The 23348-nt window shown below is 47.8% G+C and overlaps 2 protein-coding genes across 25 annotated transcripts in view; one reads left to right on the forward strand and one right to left on the reverse strand.

Moving 5' to 3' along the window:
• The window catches only part of ALPK2 (alpha kinase 2), a 138655-nt gene extending 126045 nt beyond the window's left edge, over nucleotides 1-12610 (forward strand). Inside the window, exon 10 of the mRNA XM_082417903.1 lies at nucleotides 6904-12610. Coding sequence (XP_082274029.1) covers nucleotides 6904-6931 — 28 coding nt within the window. The 3' untranslated portion in view covers nucleotides 6932-12610. The remainder of the gene's footprint in view (nucleotides 1-6903) is intronic.
• Nucleotides 12611-15139: 2529 nt separating this feature from the next.
• The window catches only part of NEDD4L (NEDD4 like E3 ubiquitin protein ligase), a 338860-nt gene continuing 330651 nt past the window's right edge, over nucleotides 15140-23348 (reverse strand). For all 24 annotated transcript variants that reach the window (XM_082417940.1, XM_082417938.1, XM_082417934.1 and 21 more), the window contains one exon: nucleotides 15140-20089. In XM_082417940.1, the coding sequence (XP_082274066.1) occupies nucleotides 19987-20089 (103 nt within the window). In that variant the 3' untranslated portion in view covers nucleotides 15140-19986. The remainder of the gene's footprint in view (nucleotides 20090-23348) is intronic.

A 23348-nucleotide genomic window follows, 5' to 3' on the forward strand; every position in this document is an offset into this window, starting at 1 on the left:
GGGTGCCTGTGCCAGTATAAGGGCCCCATGGGGTGTAGGGTGCCATGTCTGGAGGCGAGGACAGCCCCACCATCCCAGTTCCCTGGGCCTCTGTGGGTACCAAGAGGACCCATCTGAACTTTTCCTGAACTTCAGGATGAGGCACAGGAAAGGTGAAAGGGGGCAGGGCCCAGCAGTGCCTAGAGAGGGGCTTGGGGGCATGCGCCCTCCGGTCTGGACCAGCAGGAGACAAGGCACCCTTTCCTGGCAGGTCCCCAGTGACGGGGGACCTGGGGTGAGGCTGAACCCCATTCCCCTGAAAGCCACACCCACCACCCACTCAGAGACCACCAGGATCCCCACAGAACCCTCCCCCATTGGAGTCGAGACCAGGGACCCGCTGCCGCTGACAAGTCACCGGCAAATGAGAGGACTCGGCCGCCTGCTTCTCCTCCTGCCCCCAAACCAGAACAGGGAGGAGGAGGAGGGACGTCAGGATAGCCCTCACCACCCCTCCCAACCCCTGGGGGTAGAAGGCGGGTGACGAGAGTCATTAGAGAGGTTGGAGTTTTACAGAGAACTGCACACATGTCAAAAATGGAAAGTTGCAAAGTCTGCCCAAGCTGGCATCAAGGGACAGGAAAGGGAGGTTATACGTAGGCCAGGTGAAAGCAGAGACTTGCCGGGGCGTCGGGGGGAGAGAAATGTATGTTTACACTCCATGACCTGAGATTTCTCAATCAACTCCTTCCAGCTCTGTGCATCCGTCATGAGAGTACACCGTGATTTGTCTAAAAAGTTCCCCAGATTCATTCATCTTTTGCGAGTTTGAGCAATGCTGCCACCAGATAATGCTGCCACGTAAGCCCCTGTATCCACCTTGAGCCATGTGTCTGGCTCGAGTTCATCTGTGGGTAAATTCAGAGCACATCCCTTGAACACAGCCTCTGCCTCTTGAGGACCCTCGTCCTGACTTAGAAATCAAGCCCTTTTGGCAGCCGGAAGCTGCGAGCCCCAGAGCCGGGCCACTCCCCTTGCTGATGATCTGAACATAGCTGGCTCAGCCTTGGACGTGGCGGATGTCCCTTTCACTCTGTCCAGTTCTGCTATGAAGACTGTGTCCTCCACATGGAGCATTTCTTCCAACTGCCTTGCTCTTGTTCTTTTAGGGATTTCCTTCTCCCTCTGCATCTCTGGGGGCAGAAATCCCCCTGCTGGTTCCCTCTGAGGTTGTCCTGTCTCCTCTACCCCATGTTGCTTAGCAGAGGGGGATGGCCAGGCACTGCCCAGCTTTTGCTTGTGACATGGACCAGGGTTTTATTTATAGAACGAGGGGCTCTGAATTCACTGATCTGTCCTGGGTGACACCATCTGAGAAGCCACAGCAAAACCTGAAGTACCTTGAACACCTAGAAGAAAATCTGATGACCACTTAAGAGAAGCGAAGGAAAGTCAGTAGCTTTCCAGAGCTTGGAATACAGCGGCTTTACCCGCAGCCGCGATAGCAGGGCTCCTGGGGCAGGCTCCACCACCAGACGCTCTTCCCTGGCTTGTCAAAATCCTTGACTCTTACCGCTGCTGCTAATAAACAAAACGAACGACCTGACTTGCTTCTGAGGCCCACTGAGCCCCTCTGAGCATCCCCCGCACTGGAGTTCATTTTGAAGCCCGCAGATACCCAGCAACAGAGGCAGACGATTCCCAGTAACATTTAGAAAACCCAGTTTCCAACCAAGTGTGACAAAATGACGATTTAATAGATGCATATGTCGTGCTTGAATATTTTTAGTCTTTCTCGTCAGTGCGTGAGTCATTTGGAATGACAGACTGCGTTCAGGGGGAGAGCAAGGATCTTACAGAACCCCATTCCTTCGCTGATTCATTTCCTACCTTTGACTCCCGTGAACCCTCTCAGTGATTCTGTGGGAAGCTGCCTGCTGCTTTCTGACAGCCCATCACACTTCCCAGATCACTTACACAGAACTGCAGCCGGGCCCAGTGTGAGCTCCTGACTCAGGTCCCTTTTTGGGGAAAAGCAATTCCCAGGAGCTGGCCCTGCCATATTTGCACCGTGCACGGTTTAAATTCCAGAGGCTGTTCCAGCCCGTTGGTTTCTTTTCCTTCAGAGATGCTTATGATGGGAAGTCATTCTTTTTATTTTAGTGGCCTCAGGCCCCAGAGGCTTTTGCTGGGAGGCTGCACTGGCCTCCTTTTTGAGCAGGTGACAGATGAGGCAGGTGACAGCTGTGACCGTGCTCGACACCTCCACCCTCTTCCCTCTGCAGCCAGGAGAGAGGCTCCAAGGAACCTAATCAGGTGGAATTGGGGCCTGTGACCTCCCCAAAGCTGTGCTCTCAAGTCGTGCTTCTCAACTTTGGCTACAGAATTTGATTCTCTCAGGGAGATTTTTTAACTCCCCATGTGTGGAGCTCAGCCCCAGAGAGTCTGTTTTAATTGGTTAGGGGCGACACCACACCCAGTGCCATTTCTGAAGGGAAGATGGAGGGAGGAGAAACCATAAAGAGTTCTCACTGGAGCCCCTTATTATTGGTTCGTGCTCAGGGTCTAGCCCCTCACTAGCTCATAGAAGATACTCCAGAGAATAAATGAAAGGCTGAATGGATGACTAAGAATGTGAACTGGGAAGTTTTGAAGACAAATGACAAGAGGCTAAATAGTGTGGTGGGAAAATCCAACCAGCTGGGTGTTGGGTGAGTGGGCTCTGATTTAGCCTCTCCATGTGCGAGCTGGGTGCTTTGGGCAAGAAACCTCCCCTCTCTGAGCCTTTGTTTCCTCATCTGTAGAAGCAAAGGGTTTGGAGCAAATACTTTCTAATATTCCCCCTCTTTTTCTAAAATCCTCTGAGTAGATGGCTGCTATGCCTATCCCTGGCATTTGGCCATTTTTCTTGCTCATGTGCAACTCCAGTGCTTTCTGAATTGGCTTAAGCTAGAGAGCAGTTTTCCTTGAACAAGAACTCGGGGGCCATCAAAAAGAGGTTGCTTGGTGACGGTTTGTGCAGGGATGACAGTCACTCAGTGTGAGGGGAAAGGCAGAATGTTCCAGAACATTCTAATGCCCACAGTATTTCACTGGTGGGTGGATGGGGGAGGGGATATACACAAGCCTGGAGCATTTTCTTTTTGGTGTGAGCTGTAGGCGTGTGACAGAATCATGGAAACCAAACCTGGCTTTAGGGATTTAAAGGCAAAATTGACTTTTCCTCTGACCTAGCTCGGTCCAGCATTGCCCAACTGTCTCCAAACACTGCAGAACGGCTGTTTGTGTGGAGATGAAGAAAAGCTCTCTGTTGACTTGATTTCCAAACCCTGCCTTTTGGAATTGACACAAGAAGAGGGCAAATTGCTCTCCAGGCTTGACCATCCGGTCAGCCTACTCCAACCCCCTATCCCAGCTCTCTGGCTCCATCTACTCAAACAGAAGCTATTGAAACAGATATCAATAACACAGATAAAGAGTAGAGCAACATGGGCTTTGAACCCCAGGGCCAAAAGGCTTATTGCAAACTGGTCAACTTCTTTCTGTGGCTTCTATCCCCCAGGGGTGAAAGACCAAAGCTCCTCTCCTTCCCTGAGACAGCTCCGTGTGTGGTCCAGTCCCCGGGGCGGGGTGGGGGGACATAGGGCGTGATCTGCACCTTCAGAGATGCCGCATCAGCGTTCCAGGTTGCCCGAGCCCCAGGTTTGCTGTTGGCTGCAGGTGGAGGGAAGATGCCCAAATCAATGCAAAGACAGCATGCGGTTAAAGCACAAACTCTGAAACCAGACCACCTGATCTATCCCTTACAGGCTCCGTGACCTCGGATGAGTTTAAAAAAAAAATCTCTGTACCTTGATTTCCCCATCTGCAAAATGGAAATAACAATGCACCTATATAGTAAGGTTGTCAGGAGGATCAAATGTGTTCATAATTCTAAAGCAGCTTAGAACACTGCCTGGCACATAGGGTGTTTCAAATAAATCAGTGGTTCTGAAACTTCAGTACGAATAAGAATCTCCAGGAGAACTTATTTAAGTGGAGTTTACAGGGCTCCATTTTCTGAGGGGCTTTAGGTGAGAGCCTGAGGTTTTTTTATTTTTATCACCTGTCCCCAGGTGAATCTGAGGCAGGTGGTCAGCACTGCCTGGTCCCGGCTGTGCCTGCATCTCCCACCTGAGCGACAGGACCCTGCTTCCCTCGGGACTGGCTCTAGTTGCCCTATGTGCTTCTCGAGTTTTTGCAGGTGGCTTATCTGGTGGGTGCTGGAAAGATCTCCCTCTACACCAGTTGGTCTTTTGAGTTTCAGCTCAAGTGATATGTCCTCCAGGAAAAATTCTTTACCTAACTTTTTTGTTCATGTGTACAGCATTGTAACTTGACATCTGTACACCTTACGTAGTGATCAGTCCCAAAAGTCTAGTTACCATCCACCACCGTACAATGGACTCCCTTCACCCCCTTCACCCATCCCCCAGTCCCCTGTCCCTCTGGTAACCACCAATCTCTTCTCTGTATCTATAAGGGCTTTTTTGTTTTGTTTGTTCATGTTTTGTTTTGCTTCGTTTTAGATTTCACATGTGAGTGAAATCATAGGGTATTTTACTTAGCATAATACCCCCAAGGTCCATCCATGTTGCTGCAAATGGCAAAATTTCATTCTTTTTTATGGCTGAGTAATATTCCATCATATGTATGTACCACATCTTCTTTATCCATTCAACCATCAGTGAACACTTAGGTTGTTTCCATATCTTGGCTATTGTAGATAATGCTGCAATGAACATAGGGGTACATATATATTTTTTAATTAGTGTTTTCACATTCTTTGGATAAATACCCAGAAGTGGATAGATGGATGATATGGTATTTCTATTAATTTTTTGAGAAATCTCCATAACGTTTTCCATGGTGGCTGCACCAATTTATAATCCCACCAACAGTGTATGAGTGTTCCCTTTTCTCTATATCTTCTCCAACACTTGCTGTTTCTTTTTTTTTTTTTTTTAAGTCTTTATTGAATTTTTTACAATATTGCTTCTGTTTTATGTTTTGGTTTTTTGGCCGGGAGGCCTGTGGGATCTTAGTTCCCTGACAAGGGATCAAACACGCACCCCCTGCATTGGAAGGCGACGTCTTAACCACTGGACTGCCAGGGAAGTCCCAAACTTGCTGTTTCTTATCTTTTTGATAATAGTCATTCTAATAAGTGTGAGGTGATATCTCATTGTGGTTTTGATTTGCATTTCCCTTATGATTACTGATGCTGAACATCTTTTGATGTGCCTGTTGGTCATCCGTATGTCTTCTTTGGAAAAATGTGTATTCAGATCCTCTGCCCATGTTTTTAATTGGGTTGTTTTTTGTTGAGTCGTGTGAGTTCTTTATATATTTTGGATATTAACCTCTTGTCAGATATACGACTTGCAAATATTTTCTCCCATTCAGTAGGTTGCCCTTTTGGTGATAGTTTCCTTTGCTGTGCAGAAGCTTTTTAGTTTGATCTAGTCCCATTTGTTTATTTTTGCTCTTGTTTCCCTTGCCTGAGGAGACATATCCAAAAAGATATTGCTAAGATCGATGTCAAAGGGGGTACTGCCTATGTTTTCATCTAGGAGTTTTATGGTTTCAGGTCTTGCATTCAAGTCTTCAATACATTTTTGTGTATAGCAGAAGACAGAGTTCTAGTTTCATTCCTTTGCATGTGGCTGTACAGTTTTCCCAACACCATTTTCCAAGCAGAGTGTTCTTTCTCCATTGTATATTATTGTCTCCTTTGTTGTATATTAATTGCCCGTATAAGTGTGGTTTCCATTGCTTTTGTGCCAGGACCATACTGTGTTGATTACTGTAGCTTTACAGTGTAGTTTGAAATCAGGGCCTGTGATACTTCCAGCTTTGTTCTTCTTTCTCAAGATTGTTTTGGCTGTTCAGGATCTTTTGTGTGGTTCCATACACATTTTAGAATTATTTGTTCTAGTTCTGTGAAATATGCCACTGGGATTTTGATACAGTTTGCACAGAACCTGTAGATCTTCACCTGACTTTTGGACAGACCCTGACCTCTGGGTGGAGGCATAAGCCCTTATCTGCCATTTCACATTCATTTTTTATAAATTTGAAGCAATCCCATTTGGGGCAAACACCTCATCTGATGGCAAAAATCTGACCTGAACTGACATGAGGCTATTTATAGTCTTTATTTATTCCATTTAGTGTGTGTATTCACATGCGTGGCTGTAGAAATATTAATGGGTTTGATGACAGAGTGTTGCCCTATCCTCTACCGGCAGTGTTACATAATGTATGATATATACATATATATACAACATAGTACTTTTATAAAATGCAAAAAAAAAAAAAAAAAATCCTGCTTTCCAAAACACATCTGGCCCCAAGAGTTTTGGATTGTGGATCTGTAGCACATTTTTTGCTCTGATTATTGGCTTTCTCCTCTGCCTCGCCACTAAATGAAAACCCTAAAGGCAAAGACCTGAGTTTCATTTTGCATCCTCCACATCTAGCCCATTTCTTGGTGCAAATAATGATCAGTTGGTGCTTCTTGAATGAATGAATGCTTTCTCGTAGAGGCAACTGTACCTGCCTCTCTTACTCTCTGTGACATTCTCCAGCACTCTGTGACATACATGGTAGAGTTTGTAAAATTAACTTCACACGGCTCTTTTGGTTTCTCCTCCTTGGGACCAGGCCTGCAGCTGGGTAGGCTGTCTCCACGTTGGGGTGATAAGGACCTCAAAAGACTGTTTCAAACAGCTAGATTCTTCCACTCTCCGTTTGAGCAGGGTTTTTGAAAAAGAGGGAGCATTTCTGGGGCATTGGAATGTCTTGAACAAAAGAATTTTCCAAGATTGGGGAACAGGTTGAAGACTTCACGTCTGAGATCTTCTTTTCCTTCTCTGTCCCCAGGACAAAGCTCTATCTGTACACTATCTAAAGGGGAGAATACTCTTCCAGACCCACCCCTCCCAGGCTGGATAAAGGCAAGAACTCCAGGGCAGGAAACTGGGAAAGACACCTCCGAACCCAACAGAGCTGTTAGAAAAGAGGGGGATGAGGAGACTCAGAAACCGGATTGTAAGAGTTTGAGCTTCCAAGGTACGTGAGTTCAAGGCCCCTGGCCCTTGTGGTATATCATGACAATGTGAGAACAATCACATTCTAAGTAAAGAGAAATGGGATGGTTATTAGATAATTCAAGCTCAAACCTCACATTGGTCCAAATTGCCTATGAACACGTGCCGAGGTTGCAAACTCAATTGTCTACATGGCCAGGCAGATGATGAGTGAAGTGAGCCACATGTGACACAATAGGGAGCGGAGGGGAGTGTGGCGAATGGGAAGGTTTGGGCCTCATCTAAAGAGAGCAGCCCCTATTCAGCTCCTGCTGATTAAAGCCAGGGCTTCTCATTTTTCAAGTGAAATTGGAAACCTTGATTTTTAGGTGAAATGTCCCTATCTTAAAAATCCCAGGAAGGTCAAAGAAAGATCATGGACAATCAAGTTATGGCCCACCCGTCCCCAGTTTGCAACTTTTGTTTCCATACATCTTGGGTGCTGTCCCGTCTTGTGATCTTAGAGTAGTGGATTTGTGAGTTCCTGACATTTTCTGGAATCATCTTCTGAGCTGCGACAATCCCAAGTGGAGGCCGTTTTTCTCACTTGCAGCTTCTTGCCTCCACTCTAAGAGGCAGAGCAGGCTCGCCTCCTCTTGGGTCCCCTCCTTTTCCAAACGCAGAGGCCTCCTCCCACGCCCTGGGCCAGCACCTAAAGGAGATCGCTGGGTAGGCACCAGGAATCATCCGCCCCGCGCCTCTGCTTGGACAGCCAAGGGCGGCTCAGATGCCTGAGGTCCTCCAGGGAAACTGCCATCTCTTGAGAACTAAAGTGCTGCTGATACGACGAGGCTTGAAAATTGTGTCTGAAAGCATGAGAAGCAGAGCAAAAAAGGCATGGTGTTCATTTACTATTTTTTAGGCCACCAGGAGAGTTGGCAGGCGCCAAAGCCCTCGGGCCAAGAAGGCACGACTCTTAGCAGATCATCTTCTGCAGTTTCAGTGTCTTTTGCTGGCCGTCTCCTTGTTTCCTCTCTTGCCAGAGACCCTAGGTGACTTTCTTACAGACAATCAATCAGGTGGGCCTGGGTCCCTCATCAGGGTCATGAGGTGTAAGACGCTTGTTCGCCGGGCCAGTGTTTGATTATTATTCAGGAAGAGACTGAGGCAGGAAGCAGTGAGGATCCTCCAGACTGAAGCCCACAGACGACCTCCAAGCTCGCTGGAACCACAGCACCACCCTGCTCCCCAGGTACCTAACCAGTTCCCTTTAATCCAGCTTTATTGAGCATCCAAGGTACAGAGAGCATTGATGTAAACTATGCTTGCAGGTTGCTTACAGAGATGTAGAGGAAGAGGACAGTTATACAAATAACCACAGCGAGAGGACGAAAGGGGCAAAGTGTTGTAGGTTCAGAGGAGGGATGAAACTTCCTTCGGTGGGGGCAATCAGGAAAGGCTCCCTGGAGGAGGTGACAACTGAGATGGGCTCTGAATTTTAGGTAGATTTGGTCATGTGGGGAGGTCACTCCTAGGAGAGAGAACAGCATGAGCAAAGGCAAGAAGGAAGGAATGTAAGGGGTGTGTTTGGGGGGAATAGTCCGTTTGAGGGACTATGGGGGCCAGAAGGGAAACTGAGTCAGGAACCTGATCACCAGTACCCTGGAGTTTGTGGCTAAGGAATTTAGATTTTCTTGGGTTGACACTGGCAGCCTTTGAAGGGTTTCGGCAGGGGACTGCAGTGATCAGAGTTGGGCTCTACTCGGAGCTGTGTGCAAACTGGACCGGGAATCAGGAGAGGGAGAGAGGGGGGCTGCGGTCAGGAGCTTATTATGATTTGGGCAGAAGTTACTGAGGCAAGTAAGGTGTGGGGCGTGGGACTGGAGACGAGAGTACGGGTGTGGAGCCCATAAGGGTGCGCCTGCCGTCCCAGCCCCTCCTCCTTCTCAGGCATCTGCTCCCGCAATTCCACCAAAACCTCCCCCTTTTGAGACCCCAGTGACACCCTCATTGCCAATTCCAGTGGTCACTTCTCAGTCCTCGTACCGGGGACCTACCAGCAGCACTTGACACACGCGGTCTCCCTGCCTTCGTCAATAGGCTCCCTTCTCCCGGCCTCTAGGACACCCCTGGCTCCTGCTGTCCTCCCACCTCTCTGGTCTCTCCTTCCTTCCTGATTGTCTCACCTTCCAGCCCGCGCATCCCTCCTTCTCAGTCTCAGCTTTCAAGTCCATCGACATGCTGATGGCACTTAAGTTGGTATCCCCAGCCTGTACCTCTCTCTGAACTTGTATGTTCAACTTTGTACTTGACCTCTTCACTTGGAGGTCTAACAGCTGACTCAACGTTAGTATATTCCAAAAGGGCCTTGACCTTATATCCCAATCCTTCTTAGGGCCTTTGTATTTGCTGTTCCTCTGTCCCCACATGCTCTTCCCCAAGTAGCCACAAGACTTGCTCCCTCACCTCCTTGAGATCTTTATGCTGACCCACTCTATCTAGATTTGCACCCTCCCATGCTACCTCCTTCTTCTGCTGGCTTTCATCAACATTTCACGCAACAAACATTTTACTTATTTATACGTTTGTTGTTTGCTTGCCTCCACTAGAATATATATTTTCTGATGGAAAGGATTTTTGTTTTGTTTTGAATTGCTATATGCCCAGCCGCTATAAGTATGTGGTACATGGTGGCCACTCAGTGCATGTTTGTTGAAGGAATGAGTGAATAGAAAGCTGAACTCTGTCCCTCTTTGGACTTGGGGAACAAGGCCATGTGGAAGGTCAAAGATAAAGTCCCAATGTGGATGCCTGGAAGATACCAGGGTACAATGCTAAAGAAATTTAGAAACAAAGAAGTTTGAAAACAGTGTGAATTTAGATTGGGACGTTTTGAGTTTGAGTGACCTGGGGGGCATCCTAAGATGATATCTGGCAGGATTTGGATATGAGAGTTGAGGGCTCTGGGAGAGGTCGGGAGTAGATGTAGATTTGGTCATTGCTTACATGGTGGTGATGGCTTTAAGCCACAAGGGGAGGTGGGGGGGGGGGGGAGAGAGAGAGAGAGAGAGAGAGAGAGAGAGAGAGAGAGAAAGGGGACACCAAGAACAAATTATTGGGGAACACCTACTTTAGGCGAGTAGTTCAAGAGAGAGAGAATAACCAGGAGAGTGAAATGTCATGGAAGCCAAGATAGAATTTCAAGGAAGAAGAAATGGCTGATGATACTGAACAGTGCACACTGGGGGGCAGGATGAAGCCTGGGAAAGTGGTGTTACCACCTAGAGGTCTGCTCTCCTGTTGCCCAAATGCCCCGGATGGCCTTGAGCACCAGGCAGGAGCTCAAGGGCAAGTCGTGGACACAGTGAACGGCCCAGTGGTGTGACCAGAACTGTTCTGGAGGCAGGTTAACCAGAGTGTAGGACGACTGGGGAAGGGAAAGAAAGTGGACACACGCTTTAGGATGATACGGCAGCCGTCCACACCTAAGGAGTTGCCTGCAAGCGAACTTAGGGGTTGGTGGCGTCCACGTTCAACTTGTAGAGCAAGAAAATGACTGGCCCAACGTCACCGGGGTCCATAGGGTTCCCGGACCTCCAAGACAGGTATGACCATTGCTCACTCCGTGTCACCAGCGATGGCTATTTCCCAATGCTGTGGCTCTCTGGCCTCCACAGCTAATATTTGTTTCCTATTGATCCAATCCCCAGCCTGTTACTTTTTAACTGGAGTCCGGGGGTTCAAAGGCCTGACTTTTGTTTAAACGCTCATTAGGATGGGGGGGGGGCATGTCCCCTGATAACCTCAACTGATGAACAAGCAAGGATCTTCTGAGTAAATATAGGCTGTGCAGAAGGCCAGAGTGGGTGGACCAGAGCAGGGTGAGGCTGGGGGTCGGAGAGGAGAAGACCCCACTGGCAGAGGGGCTCTTCAAATTTGTAAGAGCTGAATAACTGGAATTCAAAAGACAAATCCCAAACCTAAACTTCCCACCACAAATAATATTAAATATAAGTTAATATCTAAAATCCTTTATCAAACAGAAACTCTTTAGAAAATGTACATCCTGGCGCTCCATCAAATAGTTCCTAAGGGTAGAGAATCCAGCCCTATGGCCCTTCAACTCTGTTCGACTAAGGGATGTTCGTGTTGTCCTGGGATCTGGAAAATATGGGGCCCTTGCTTTTGACAGTGGAGAGTTCTGTCCTGGGTGGCAGCCAGAGAGGCACAGTGGCTCCCCGTGAGGGGCTGGGGTATTTTTTGGAACAGGCCTGTCTTTTCAGGTGGGTGTCCCTTATGCACACTGGATTTTGTGGCTTGAAACAGGGCCTTTGCCCTCAAAAGCCCTCCTCCGCTCAGTCTGTTGATACATAGATGCCATAATTTCTCTCTTTATTCCTGTTGGTTGAAGCCAAGCTTCACCTCTGGAGTTTGACTACTTCTAGAAGGGGTCATGCATGTCGTCTGATCGGTCATGTACATCGTAGTGTAAATGGGTGTCTGGGCTCTTCTCTCTGAGACGAGGTTTGGTGGAGGGCATGGAGGATGGGCCAGGGTGAGCGGCTGTATGGAGGCTTTGAATCAGACAGTCCCGGTTCAGATCTCTCTTCTGTAAGACGCTTGCTCTCCCGGTCTGTTTCCTCGTGTGTAAGTTGAGGGTGATAATATCTATCGTATTAGACTGATGTGGAGATTTACGGGAAGTAGTAGTGCTATTAACCTAAGAGAGTAAATTGAAGACCCCAGAGGCTCGGCAGATGTCAGCAGGGCCACTATCCCAAGGGGAAACTCATTCTGCAAAGCGATGCCGAAGGCTGCTTGTTCCCAAACTCCTTGCCCTGTCCTCTGGGCGCTGCTGGGAGCATCTCCCAGACTCCCTTGCAGTTAGGTGTGGCCATGTGACTAGGCGAGGCGGGGGGCGAGGAGTGCTTCACCGCTCCGGTCCTGGCCCTCCTGCGAGGCCTTGCACCGGCTCCCCCTGCCTCTGCCTGGGGGCTGCGGAAGGTGGGATGAGAGACCCCTCCACCTCCACCTCTTAGAGTTTACTGTCCAGACGCTGGACATGTCCTCGGGTGGGCGGAGCGCCAATTCCCACAAACAGCTTCTGCGCTCAGCGTGTCGGGGCCCTTACTCTGCTCAAGGGCGTTTCCTGCGTTTTGAGGAGGACGTGGGGAAATCCAGAGGGAGCAGTGGCTCTGGCCCCCACCAGCAGGAGACAAAATTTCCTGCGGACGTCTACCAAGATTTATTCCCGGCTCGGATGATGTTACTTGAGGTTGACTGAAGCCTTTAAAAATCATCCTGGTGTCGAGTCGGCTTGGAAGCGAGGGGCTGCCTGGAGTGCACCCAGCCCCCTCTGTGCTCTGGCCCTTCCCTCCCACGGGGCCCCCTGCACTCTGCTCCCCCCGAGGGGTTTAGGGAATGAGACCAGCTTGATGCGTTTGCAGGGTTCCCCTGAAAACCCAGGTTTTTCTGCCTGAAGTGGGACACTGATGGGTCTGACCCTGACCCCGGTGGCTGCCTGTCCCCAGATGGGCCGCTAGCGCCCCTCCTGCCCTCATTTCTGCCCCGGCTCAGTGACGAGCAGCCCTTCTGCTGCAGACAAGCCGCTGGAGGGAAGGGACCGGGTGAGAGGTCACACTAGCCCCCAGGGACCCACAGGGGCACCGTTGAGAAGCTAATCGCCCCCTCCCTGGGGGCCTGCAGTTCCCAGGAATGCGGACCACCCACGGCCATCATCCCCCGTCTCTGCAGGGCTGCCCTGGCCTCTGCCGAGGGCAACAAGTGAGGACCAATCCTGGTCCTCCAGGCCAACAGCACTGGGCAGGTAGGGAGTGATCAAAGGCAAGAACCCGGGACCCACACGGCCAAGGCCCTTCTGGGTCAAACATTCCGCAATCGTGGGATTAAAGCTTGATGAGCCCCGGGCACATAACAGTGCAGAATCATCATCTGCCTTTAGCTGGTCTTGTTATTAAGTCTGAACAAGGCCACGAAGGATTGAAAACTGGTAACTACTTAGTTCTGGGAACCGTATGTAAAACTCCCACGGCACGGTATTGCTTAGAAATTGCCCGAATGTATCATTTCCCTTTAATCACAGTGGCATGCGCCTCTCCGCTGTCACTCAATCATCTTCAGTGCTCAGGCGGGAGGTTTCCTTGCTGCAAGGCCCTTACACGCCCCCCAAGCTAACTTGTCTGCGAGCGAACTTCTTCCTCAGAGAGAAAAAAAGGCTCTCCCCAGGCATTAGGCTGAGGGGAGGCGAGCACAGGGCTTTGGGAGGAAACGTGTGCCCTCCCCTCCCACCATCAAGGCCCCAAGCCCCCGTCTCTGCGGCTCTGTGCCCTGTTCCTACGCTGAGCGATGCCCCGAGGCTGCAGAAACGCAGGTGACGGTGCCCCATCGATGTGTCACGGGAGCGCCTGAAGCGGCAAGTTGGCTGGACACCCGGCCAAGGACGGGATTAAGTCAGAACAGGCAGCTCAGACTTCAAGATAACGGCAAGTCCAGCAGGCGGACACAGAGGAGCCATGAGCGAGGGGGCCTGGGCTGGGCTGATGCACGGGCGGTTGGGGCCTCCGACCTCCTCCCTGAGGCCCTGGGTGCTGAGGGCACCCCGACCCCAAGGCCCAGCTGAGGGGAGATGCCGCTTTGCCCAGGGGCAGGGGGCGGCCGCTCCACTGCTTTCCATTGAGTTCATCCTCTGCCACCTGTGACTTGCTGCTAGGATGGATGTGGGATTCGTAGGGAAAGGGAAGGAGGCACAGCCTGGGGACACTGGCTGGGGAGGAGCTGGGGTGTTACAAAGGGGCTGAGCAGGAAGGTGACAGGCTGACCGGACTGACTCACCTCCTCCTCAGGCTGGGCCTGAGCTCAGCCCTACAAAGGGAATCTTGGTTCCCCACCTGCTCGGTCCCCACCAGTGGGTGTCCCGAGTTGGGGCCAGGGTCCTGCAGCCCACTTACGAAGGGGTCCGTATTGGGTCTTAATAAAAGTCACCATCATTTTGTTTTCATGTCCAATTTAAGTCCTATAAATACTTGCTTAGAGATCCCACAGCCCGCGTCCTCTGGAAACTCAGTTTTGAGAAGTGTTGTCTCCCAGATGAGGGCGCACCAAAGGGACAAAAAAGTGGCATCTGCCCTCTTATGTCCAGGGACCCCTTTGAACGTGGTTCCCCAGAGCCAACCACAGCGATGAGAATCCCTGGATACCCATGCTCACCACCAGCTTTTACCAGGGACGTTAGAGTTTCAGAAGTGCCTAGATCACTCTTGGACTTCAGAGCAGGTGAAGAGCTTACTAACTTAGCAACTGTGTAACTGATGCATGATGATTTATTCCTATTTCATATATCTCATCATTTGTGTTTTTCTCTGAGAATGAGCATATGCAAGTTCAGAGTGGCTCTATCTGCCGGTACCTTCCTTGTCTGTTCCTGTAAGGCTGCAGGAGGCCACAGGAACTCAGAAGGCTGTCGATACCTTTCCAGCGAGATACCATCTACTGCTGCCTGAAAGAGACAAGTCGTAAGAAACCAGGATGCAATTATGTCCTGATTTGGATGTTACCTCCTGGCAGTCCCGGAGGGGACAAGTTAAGGCCATCGAGAGGAGGCTTAGGCACTAAAGGAAAAGGGAAACAAATTTGAGGAGTCTACGTGTTTTCTCAGGGAATTGACATGAGATCTGGATTTTGATAGCATCTCCCTTCTGAGAACCATCTTGAGCTTCATTACTGAGTCTCATTAACTGACATAAATTGAGTGTTAGTCAGATGAAAACTAGAGGTGAAATATGCCTTTCCAGGAATGGACTTTGTATTACCACTTGGGTAATCCATCAAGTCATTAATTCTCAAATTTAATAAAAAGACAGATGGATAAGAATAGAGGTGCATCCCATTAAGCTCAAGCCATGTGTTCTGGGCAGCCTTTAATGATGTTTTTAAAGACGTGGAACTTCTAGGGAGATTAAGGGAGTGAACATACTACCTATAAATCTGCAGACATTTAAATAACCTCCCTGAGACAATTAAGGCGATGCACTCACAAAGAAGCTTTAAATCAGACAACCCGTAATACTTGATGTAGAAAAAGTTCCAGCTTCCATAATTCTTTATTAAATATTTGACAAGTTGCATCACTTCTTTACAACGACTTCATTTTGTCACATTACTCTTTTGCTGTCAGGAAAACAATCCACAATTTCTCTTTAGATCTCTCGAGAAAAACGAAAAGCAAAAAGGATTTGTCCTTCAACTAAACGTTTTCTGTCTGTATCAAATTCAACCGTATTTTACAGCTATTCTGATTGTGAAAATGAGCATTTATCCATACGTTGTCTTTTAAAAAATTTCCAAGTGGTTTGGTTTTTAATCACTGTATCAAATGGTACTTGGCTTTATATCAGGAGGTGGGTTTATAACAAAAAGTTATGAAACATTGAGAATTCATTTGGAATGCTTGAAACTTTGTTTCACCTTAAAAGTCACTGTTTTTTCATGTTTCGTTTGAGTTAAGAGATGATGGCATCTTATATCATCATCTTCCTGGGCTGCTCTCAGGCTCTGCGCGTCAGAATTCTCAGGACACAGCTTGGAGAAAACTGCAGAAGGGACTAAACTCTCGCTCCCTTTCGAAACCAGATTCCTCAAGGTAGGTGTAAAAATGCTATACAAATATGTAAAGATATATTTGGACAGCATATGTACGTATATATATTACATACATAGTAGTGAAGGAAGCACAAAGATATGCAAAGTTAACATGAAGGAAACTGTGACAATCTAGGTGAAATTAGTCGGAGAAAGAGGGGCAAACTGGTTTATATAGGAGCACAGATAGATGTCTGTGGACACAGGGTCATGGTCATGAGAAGGCTTACAATGCACTGATACAGGTTGAGAAGGTAGTACACAGAGGTCTGTCGCCAATTTTGATATATTCTATCGTTACTCATACAAACACAAAACCAACCAACAAAAAGACATGCATCTTAAACATGCGTTGCTCTGCACCTAACACCTTTGACGAAGGGGAGCGGTCTAATGAGAGGTTTTCTTGGAAAATTCCATACCAACAGAAAGCTCTCCTTTCCTATGAAACATACCAGCTCACGTCCTAATGCTACAGCTTTGTCTCCGACGCACTGAAAACACTCTGGGGTCGGGGGGTGTGTGTAGGCAAATGTATATACACTGTTCATTAAGGCTTCGATAAATTAAAAAAAGTGGTCCAAAGTAGGTCACATTTTCTTCCCAGTTTTAAAATCTAAAGTACAAAGTGGAGTCTATAAGGATTTTTAAAAAAACACATCTCAGCCCTAAAATTGGCAGTTTCGACTTGACTTATCAAGATGTACCCTGAAGTCTGAATAAGACGGAGGTAGTGCGGGACCTCCTGGGGGTCAGGAAGGGAGCAGGCCAGGCAATTACCCTGCACAGCAGTGCCCCCTACTGGCAAGGCAGAAAATGACACCAGAGTCAGTACAGGGGTGCAGAGTCAGGGGGAGGAGGAAAGAGCAAACAAAGAGGAGCGCTAGCACAGGGCCTGGGTAGGGGCTTGAGAATTGATTAACCCAGACTCTCTTCATAGATTCTGTAATTTCAGAGGTGAGATACAAGACCTAGGAAAATACTTGAGTCACGTGTGGAACAATTAGTAACTGTTAGACAACATGTACCACTGCTGTGTGATCTTGCCAGCTCCAAATTGGCTCTCTTGAAAAGCAAAGTTCATATGCAGCAAATCTAATTGTTCTATTTAACAATGTGAGATGTAGGAAGTGGTTCAAATATTTTGCAAACCATTTCTCTCAGAATCTGTCACTGCATCCTTATGTGGGAGGAAAAATCCATGTCAGGTTGCTTTAAGCATCTGTCATCTGACCTTAGGGAGTATTTGATGTTAGCTACCAATGGGCCTTTGGTAAATAATGGCAAGTACTTCAGGAAAAAAGAAAGAGCACTGAGACAAATGCCTCATTGTTTCCTGTTCCAGAGGCAGCAGGTAGAAAAGCAGCACACTATCTGAAGCTAATCCCACTGGGTGGACTTTCCAAATTCATCTTTAGGCTGACAAGAGTCAGAAATAGAAATACCCAGGACTTTTACAGGTGGCTGTGATAACTGATGTTTAAAAGACATTCAACATGCAATATGTAAACTCTGGCACTTACTTCTTAACCTCAAGGCAAAATGGCCCATAACAACTCTTTTTCAGGGAACTGAAGAAGCCAGATTCAGGTTAATTTCTAAGAAAACAGAGGCTCTAAGAGACCCTGGACTGCAGAGTAGCGTCACTGCTAAGGACAACTAGATGAGGTGACACCACCGTCCTGCCGTCCTCTCCCAGGCCTGCTGACCGGAGCAGGTAGAGGCCCAAGGGACCGCCCAGCAGCCTACTCCACATGCAGTGCATTCTCCTTACTGCCTTCTGTGATTACGTCGTGAAGGTGATGGAGAGTGGTCATCGGGATCGAGAGAAAACAAGACAGGTGACTATTTTAGACAAAGAGTGAGACACTGAGAATTGATGAGAACTAGGGAACGTTATTTGGATTAAAAAAAAGAAAACCAAAACCCCCAAACAAACTCTAGACCCAGCACTTTTGAGCTGTCACTGAAATCAGATATTAAGGGATAGATGAGCTGAATTGTCATTCACAGTTACTGCCTTTCAAGTATTCATGGGGGTCTATTTCGGTAATTCTTATCTGTTCTTGGCACAGAAATTATCTCAGGATGGGTTTTCTTTCTTATTTTCAATACTTTGCCTAATTTGCATTTAGTGAATATTCTGATTTTTTGGAATATACAGTTTACAAAAAGACAGAAGAATCCCAGTTCTTAGACAAGAATCGTTGGATTTCTCCCCCTATAATTACACACTCACTCTCAGAACCCATCCAAGCATACTGCTCTCCCAGGCTTTGGCATAAGTCATAAAAAGAAAGCCGAGTCTGGACTTGAGGGGCTACAAGAAGGGGGAGGTTTGCCACTGAGACATCTGTTACATTGAGTGATGGGAAAAAAAATCCCACCAACAGGTAAAAATAATGAACAATATTGTTTTTTCTAATTACTCAATATCTAGGTTTTCTGATCACTACTGGATTTTGAAAAATCAATATGAAAAGGGAACAATCCTCAACTCTGTAGAAATCCACCTTCTTTTAGACACCTAGGCCTCTGCACCCCTTCAGAAAACTCCTTTACAAGCACAGACATTCGTGGCTTCCCACAAGCCGCCCAGAGCCGGGGTAAATTGAGTTTCTAACGCCAAAAGATCCTAAACGGAGGCCCTGAAACCGCGATTTCATTGTCTTATCTACAACTGGCAGGAGGTGAGATGGCTAGTGTCCCCTGACTGCCACCACGGGTCTAGGACAACACAGGTTAAGAAGGACAGCAGGATTGCTGGACTCCTGCCCTGCCTCAGGCGTTCTCTCAAAACATGACAGAATTCTGCAGCAAGGACTCGCAAGCGGCCAAGAATCGAATCCCACAGAGCCCTCCATCCCCGCCAGGACCAGCTGAAGAGCCGGACGTCAGGGGATCAAATCAAGTCTTCTCTCGCACTTTTAATCCAGCACACAGCGGACACAACTTGGGCAGTACACGGTATGGAAGCATGCAACATGTCACTGGGAACAAAACCCGGTTAGATTAGCTGTCTATTAATCTTTGCAGTGGCGTAGAAATCACAAAACGATTGGTGAGGACAGGTCTGTAGGCTCAGCTTTACAGCCAGGTTTTATACGCCAGCAGCCAGATTCACAATTGATAGATATTGCACCGGAAAGGTGTGTGCAGAGGGAAGAAATCAGCATCACAGTCAATGCTCATGACAAAAAAAAAACCAGAAACCAGATATGACCTCCATGTCATGTACATAAAGTGCCTTCAGAATTGGCGCGGTTAGAACAAAAGTTGGTTATTTAGCTACCGTCAGCAAACGTGTACAAACAGGAGACTGCACAGGCCTGGTTCCCACAGTTTCAAATCGCGCAGTGCCAAGTTTCATTCAAGTGTCTCTACTGAGAACAGCAAAGAGGAAGATATGACAGAAGAAGGACTGTACAGCAGCAGGAAGGGTTAAGTAACTTCTCTTACGAGAAATGATAGTCCAACCCTGCCTCAAATGTGTTCTAGCACACGTAATTACTTCTAAGGAATAATGGTGTGATTCCTTCAAGTCAACACAAATTTTGTCATGCTATATTACAATTCTCTCGGCCTGCAGCTATTATGCTAAATTTGTACAAAACGTAATTATCCAGTTTGTTTTCATTCTGAGCATGGAAAAAATCGTCATGATGCCTAATGTTATGGTTTAAATTCTCTCCAAGTATTTGTCTGTAGAAGGCTTTTGGACAAAAGTCATTCTTCCAATGCTAATCAGGTAGGGCGTGGGGCTGTCCAAGTACTTAAAAAATAAAAATGTCACCGACATTAAACCTGGCGTGAAATTCAAATACAAAAAAAATAATATGCTCACTTTTCCAAGTACATGAGACATCTTTAATTGTAGTGAAATAAAATCTGCAAATCGGTCTAAATCATTTTAAAAAGTAAACATGAGTTGTAATACTATACCTGTAGAGTGATTAATTCCATTCGCTGTCATTATAAAGTATGTAAAATATTTATTAAGGGCTTGGCCTACAGAGGCACAACATAAATAGAATAAGTCCTCCTAAAATGTAATTAGTATACACATCAACCAGTTGGTAATTTGTGGTGGAAAATGCAGGAACGCGACCTGGGACTGGGTTCCCATGTTGGCGCGTGGGCAAGTCGCGGGCGAAGGCTCTGCTCCAGGAGCCCGCGCCGTGCGCTGCTCTCTGCCAGCGTCTCTGCAGAGTCTGTTAGGCGAATGCAAAAGTGCAAGCCAGACTTGCATGAAGAACAACCCTCCCGAGGCAGGGGGCGCTTAATCCACCCCCTCGAATCCTTGGGCATTTTCCACAGCCATGAGAAGCTTCTCTCGTAAATCTTCAAAGGTTTCATATGGAGGTAAGTCAAGGCGATTAAAGCTGCAGAAGTTAACAAGAAAGCATAGGTAAAAAGCCATCATCACTGCCCTTTAGTTACCCCAGCACTTCCTAGATTTGGCTAAGGGGGCACTTGGTGTTCCAGCAAGAGGATGTAAAAGTCTCAACTAGCAAAAATATTGCTGATTATCAAAAAGTAAATTCCAGCGATGACACTGGCCACACCAAACATGCTCTATTAACCTACGGGGGAAGAGAAAAGAATTTTCTAATTGCTCATGAAACCTCTCTACTGGGACCAAATGTGGATCCTGGAAAACCCTGCCAGGAAGGGAGACAAGACAGGCAAGGTAACTGACATACACACAGAGATGTCAAAACCCTTGAAACACAAAGAACTTCCGCAGCAGGATGAACTGAGGCTGCATCTGTTTTTAACGCTCTCCTTCATTCGACACTATTTTAGGAAGCCCCAGTGCTTCTCTACGTAGCACAGCGCTTTGTTTTTAGCGCAGCCCTGTGAGGCACGTTATGTTTTTCTCAATTCTGCAGATGGGGGTCCCGGAGCCCAGCGGTGGGTCAATATGCCCCAGGTCTCACCCTTGATAGCACCGCAGATGCGAGACCAGAACCCAGGCTGCCTGCAGCTCTGGGACCCCAACACTGAGCTATCCTCTAACCAAAGTCAGGCAAGTCATCAACACATGGAGTGAAAAGCCTCATTTATAAAAAGCCCCTACATACCTTGAGGCTTTGGCAGGGGTGTTACAAGTCACCTCGGTGACAGTGAGGTCTCCAGACATACATGTGACCTCTGTGAGCAAAGGATTGTACTTGTCCATGGGACTGAGTTCAAAGTCTGTCTCTGCCACCTGCCAGCTGTGTGACCTCAGACAAGTCACCTCCGTCCCTAAATCTGTCTGCTCTTCTGTGAAATGGAGAGACTGCTGCAGAGTGCTGGGAGGGTCAGATCAGAACGTATAAAGGGGGTCTGGCACACAGCAAGCCCCAGAGCCAGCGACCATTGCCACCACTCACACACCATTCACCGCCGGCCCCCACTGGGCATGAGGAGCTAGAGCCCCAGACACAGAACTGGTGCCCGTGCAGGTGGGCTGCTGGCGGGCACCTGTCATGACGATGGCCACACGCGCACACACACGTACACACGTGCCTTCGTTCGTGATGCTTTAGTAAGAGCTAACATTTGTGGAGCATTTGCCCCGTGCCAGAACCATTAAGGACTTTTCATCTATCACCTCAGTGAATCCTAGCAACCAGCCTGTAAGGTAGGTACTGCCTCACCCCTATTTATAGAGGAGAAATTCGAGGCACAGAGAGGTTGCGTAACTTGCCCAAGGTCACACAGTAAGCGGTAGAGCCAGGATTCAGCCCCAGGCTGGCTCCAAAGCCCAGATCTGCTTCTGCTGCCTCAGCATTTAAAACTGCTCCCTCCTGGCACTGACGCAGGTTTCCAAGCGCGAGCGGAACAACTTCTTATGTTTTAAAAGCTAATGATTATCAGCAGCAATAAGAAACAGACACACGTCCGTGGTGGGCCCTTTAACAACCCCTAAAGTATTTAATAAGACACACTGAGCTCTGAGATTTTTTTTTTCATAGTCACCAAACATCAAAAGACACAGCAGAGCAGAACACTGTGCTTCTCAAACCAGAGGTCTCAGAAACCCAGGAATCCTGAAGGAGTAAGTCTAAAAGAAGTTTCCAATTTTTGGTTTTCATCATGATAATGATTTCAAACATCATTTCACCAGAGATAGAGACAGAATTCCACTTCTGCAGGCTATACTTAAAAGAAGAGGTGGCGGTCGTCTTGATTTTAAGCTGGTATTTCACAGTCCAGGGCCTGCAATCCCTGTGGGGTTTCAAGGATCTGTGGCCATTTTTCCCCTTTAAAAAAGGTCCATACATTATTCAAGTTTGAGAAATACTGGAGTAATGGGGAGAGAGGCAAACAGAGGAATGTTAAGAGCTGAGGTTTGGAATTACGTTAGCGCTCTGTGCCTCAGTTTCTTCCTCTGTAAGAAGAGGGCAGTAACGTGACCCACCTTTTAGCGTCGTCGTGACGGTGCTACGGGTTAATATACACGAAGTGCTTAGGATGACGCCTGGGACACAGTAGTGCTTAATAAGTGTTACCGTTACTTCTGACGTCGGGAGACAGGGCTGGCCTGCCACCAACTAGCTGTGTGACCTCATCACCCTCAGTGGCTTCAGCCTCGTCGTGTGGAAGATGTGTGGGCCAAAGGAGATTATTTTTAGGTGGGTCTGTGATTCTTAGTAAAGCGGAATTTTAAATATCCCAGCAGTGACCTTCGACAGAACAGAGGAATGAAGCCCTTTGGTGTTAAGACACTCAGCAATTACATCTGAGAGTTTCATGAAAGCTCAGAGAGAACCAGCTCCACCAGCCCTCGCTCTCCTAGTAAATCAGGTTTTAATTTTGAAGCTTAATTGTGTATTTTATATTTTCATAAAACATGGAAGAGATTAAACATACATGTGGCTAGGTTTTATGTAGCCACATATACGGCTGTCGCTGTGAAGCAGCCAGCAAAGCGCCTGTTTCTTACATTACAGCGGGAGCCGGGGCTGGATGGAAGGAAAGCCACAGCAGAGAAAACAGAGTAAGTCCCACCCCACCAGCCAGTGTGGCTTCAGTAGAACTAGCGCTCTCCTCTTCGCCTGGGCAGAGTATCATTGAAAAAACTCTTTGAATGCTTTAATCCTGTGACACACAGAGAAGCAGCGAGGCTTTGGTCAGAGCCGGCGGGGTTGCTTCCCTCCTGTGTGTAGACCTCTGTCCTTCCTAAGGAAGACCAACGATTCTAAACCCTAGCTGTCCTCACCAACCCACCACCCACCTGGGCAGCTCTGGAAATCCCACGGCCCAGATCACACACCAGACCAACTAGGTCAAAATCTCTGGAAGTGGCACCCCGGCACCAGTATTTTTTTTTTAATGCTTTCTTGGTAGTTCCAATGTGTAGCCAAGGTTGAGAACCGCTGAGTTCAGGGTCTTATCTGGGCAGCACTGTATTTTAGTGGTGGCTCAGCACATGAACTCCGAAACAGGAGAAGAATGCGACAGCAAGGTACCTGTCTATAGGGCCACAGAGGGTCATGGGAGGGACACTCAATTACTCGTTTCTCTTTGAAGAGTCTGGAAAGAAAGTGAACCGTACCACTGAGGCAGTAGCTTAACCGAAGTGGTCAGGGTGCAGACTGGAATGCTGGCAGACCCGAGTTCAAATCACAGGATTTGGGAGCCTGTGAGCTA

Source organism: Balaenoptera physalus (assembly GCF_965194825.1).
Source record: "Balaenoptera physalus genome assembly, chromosome: 12".
In the NCBI taxonomy this organism is placed as follows: Eukaryota; Metazoa; Chordata; class Mammalia; order Artiodactyla; family Balaenopteridae; genus Balaenoptera; species Balaenoptera physalus.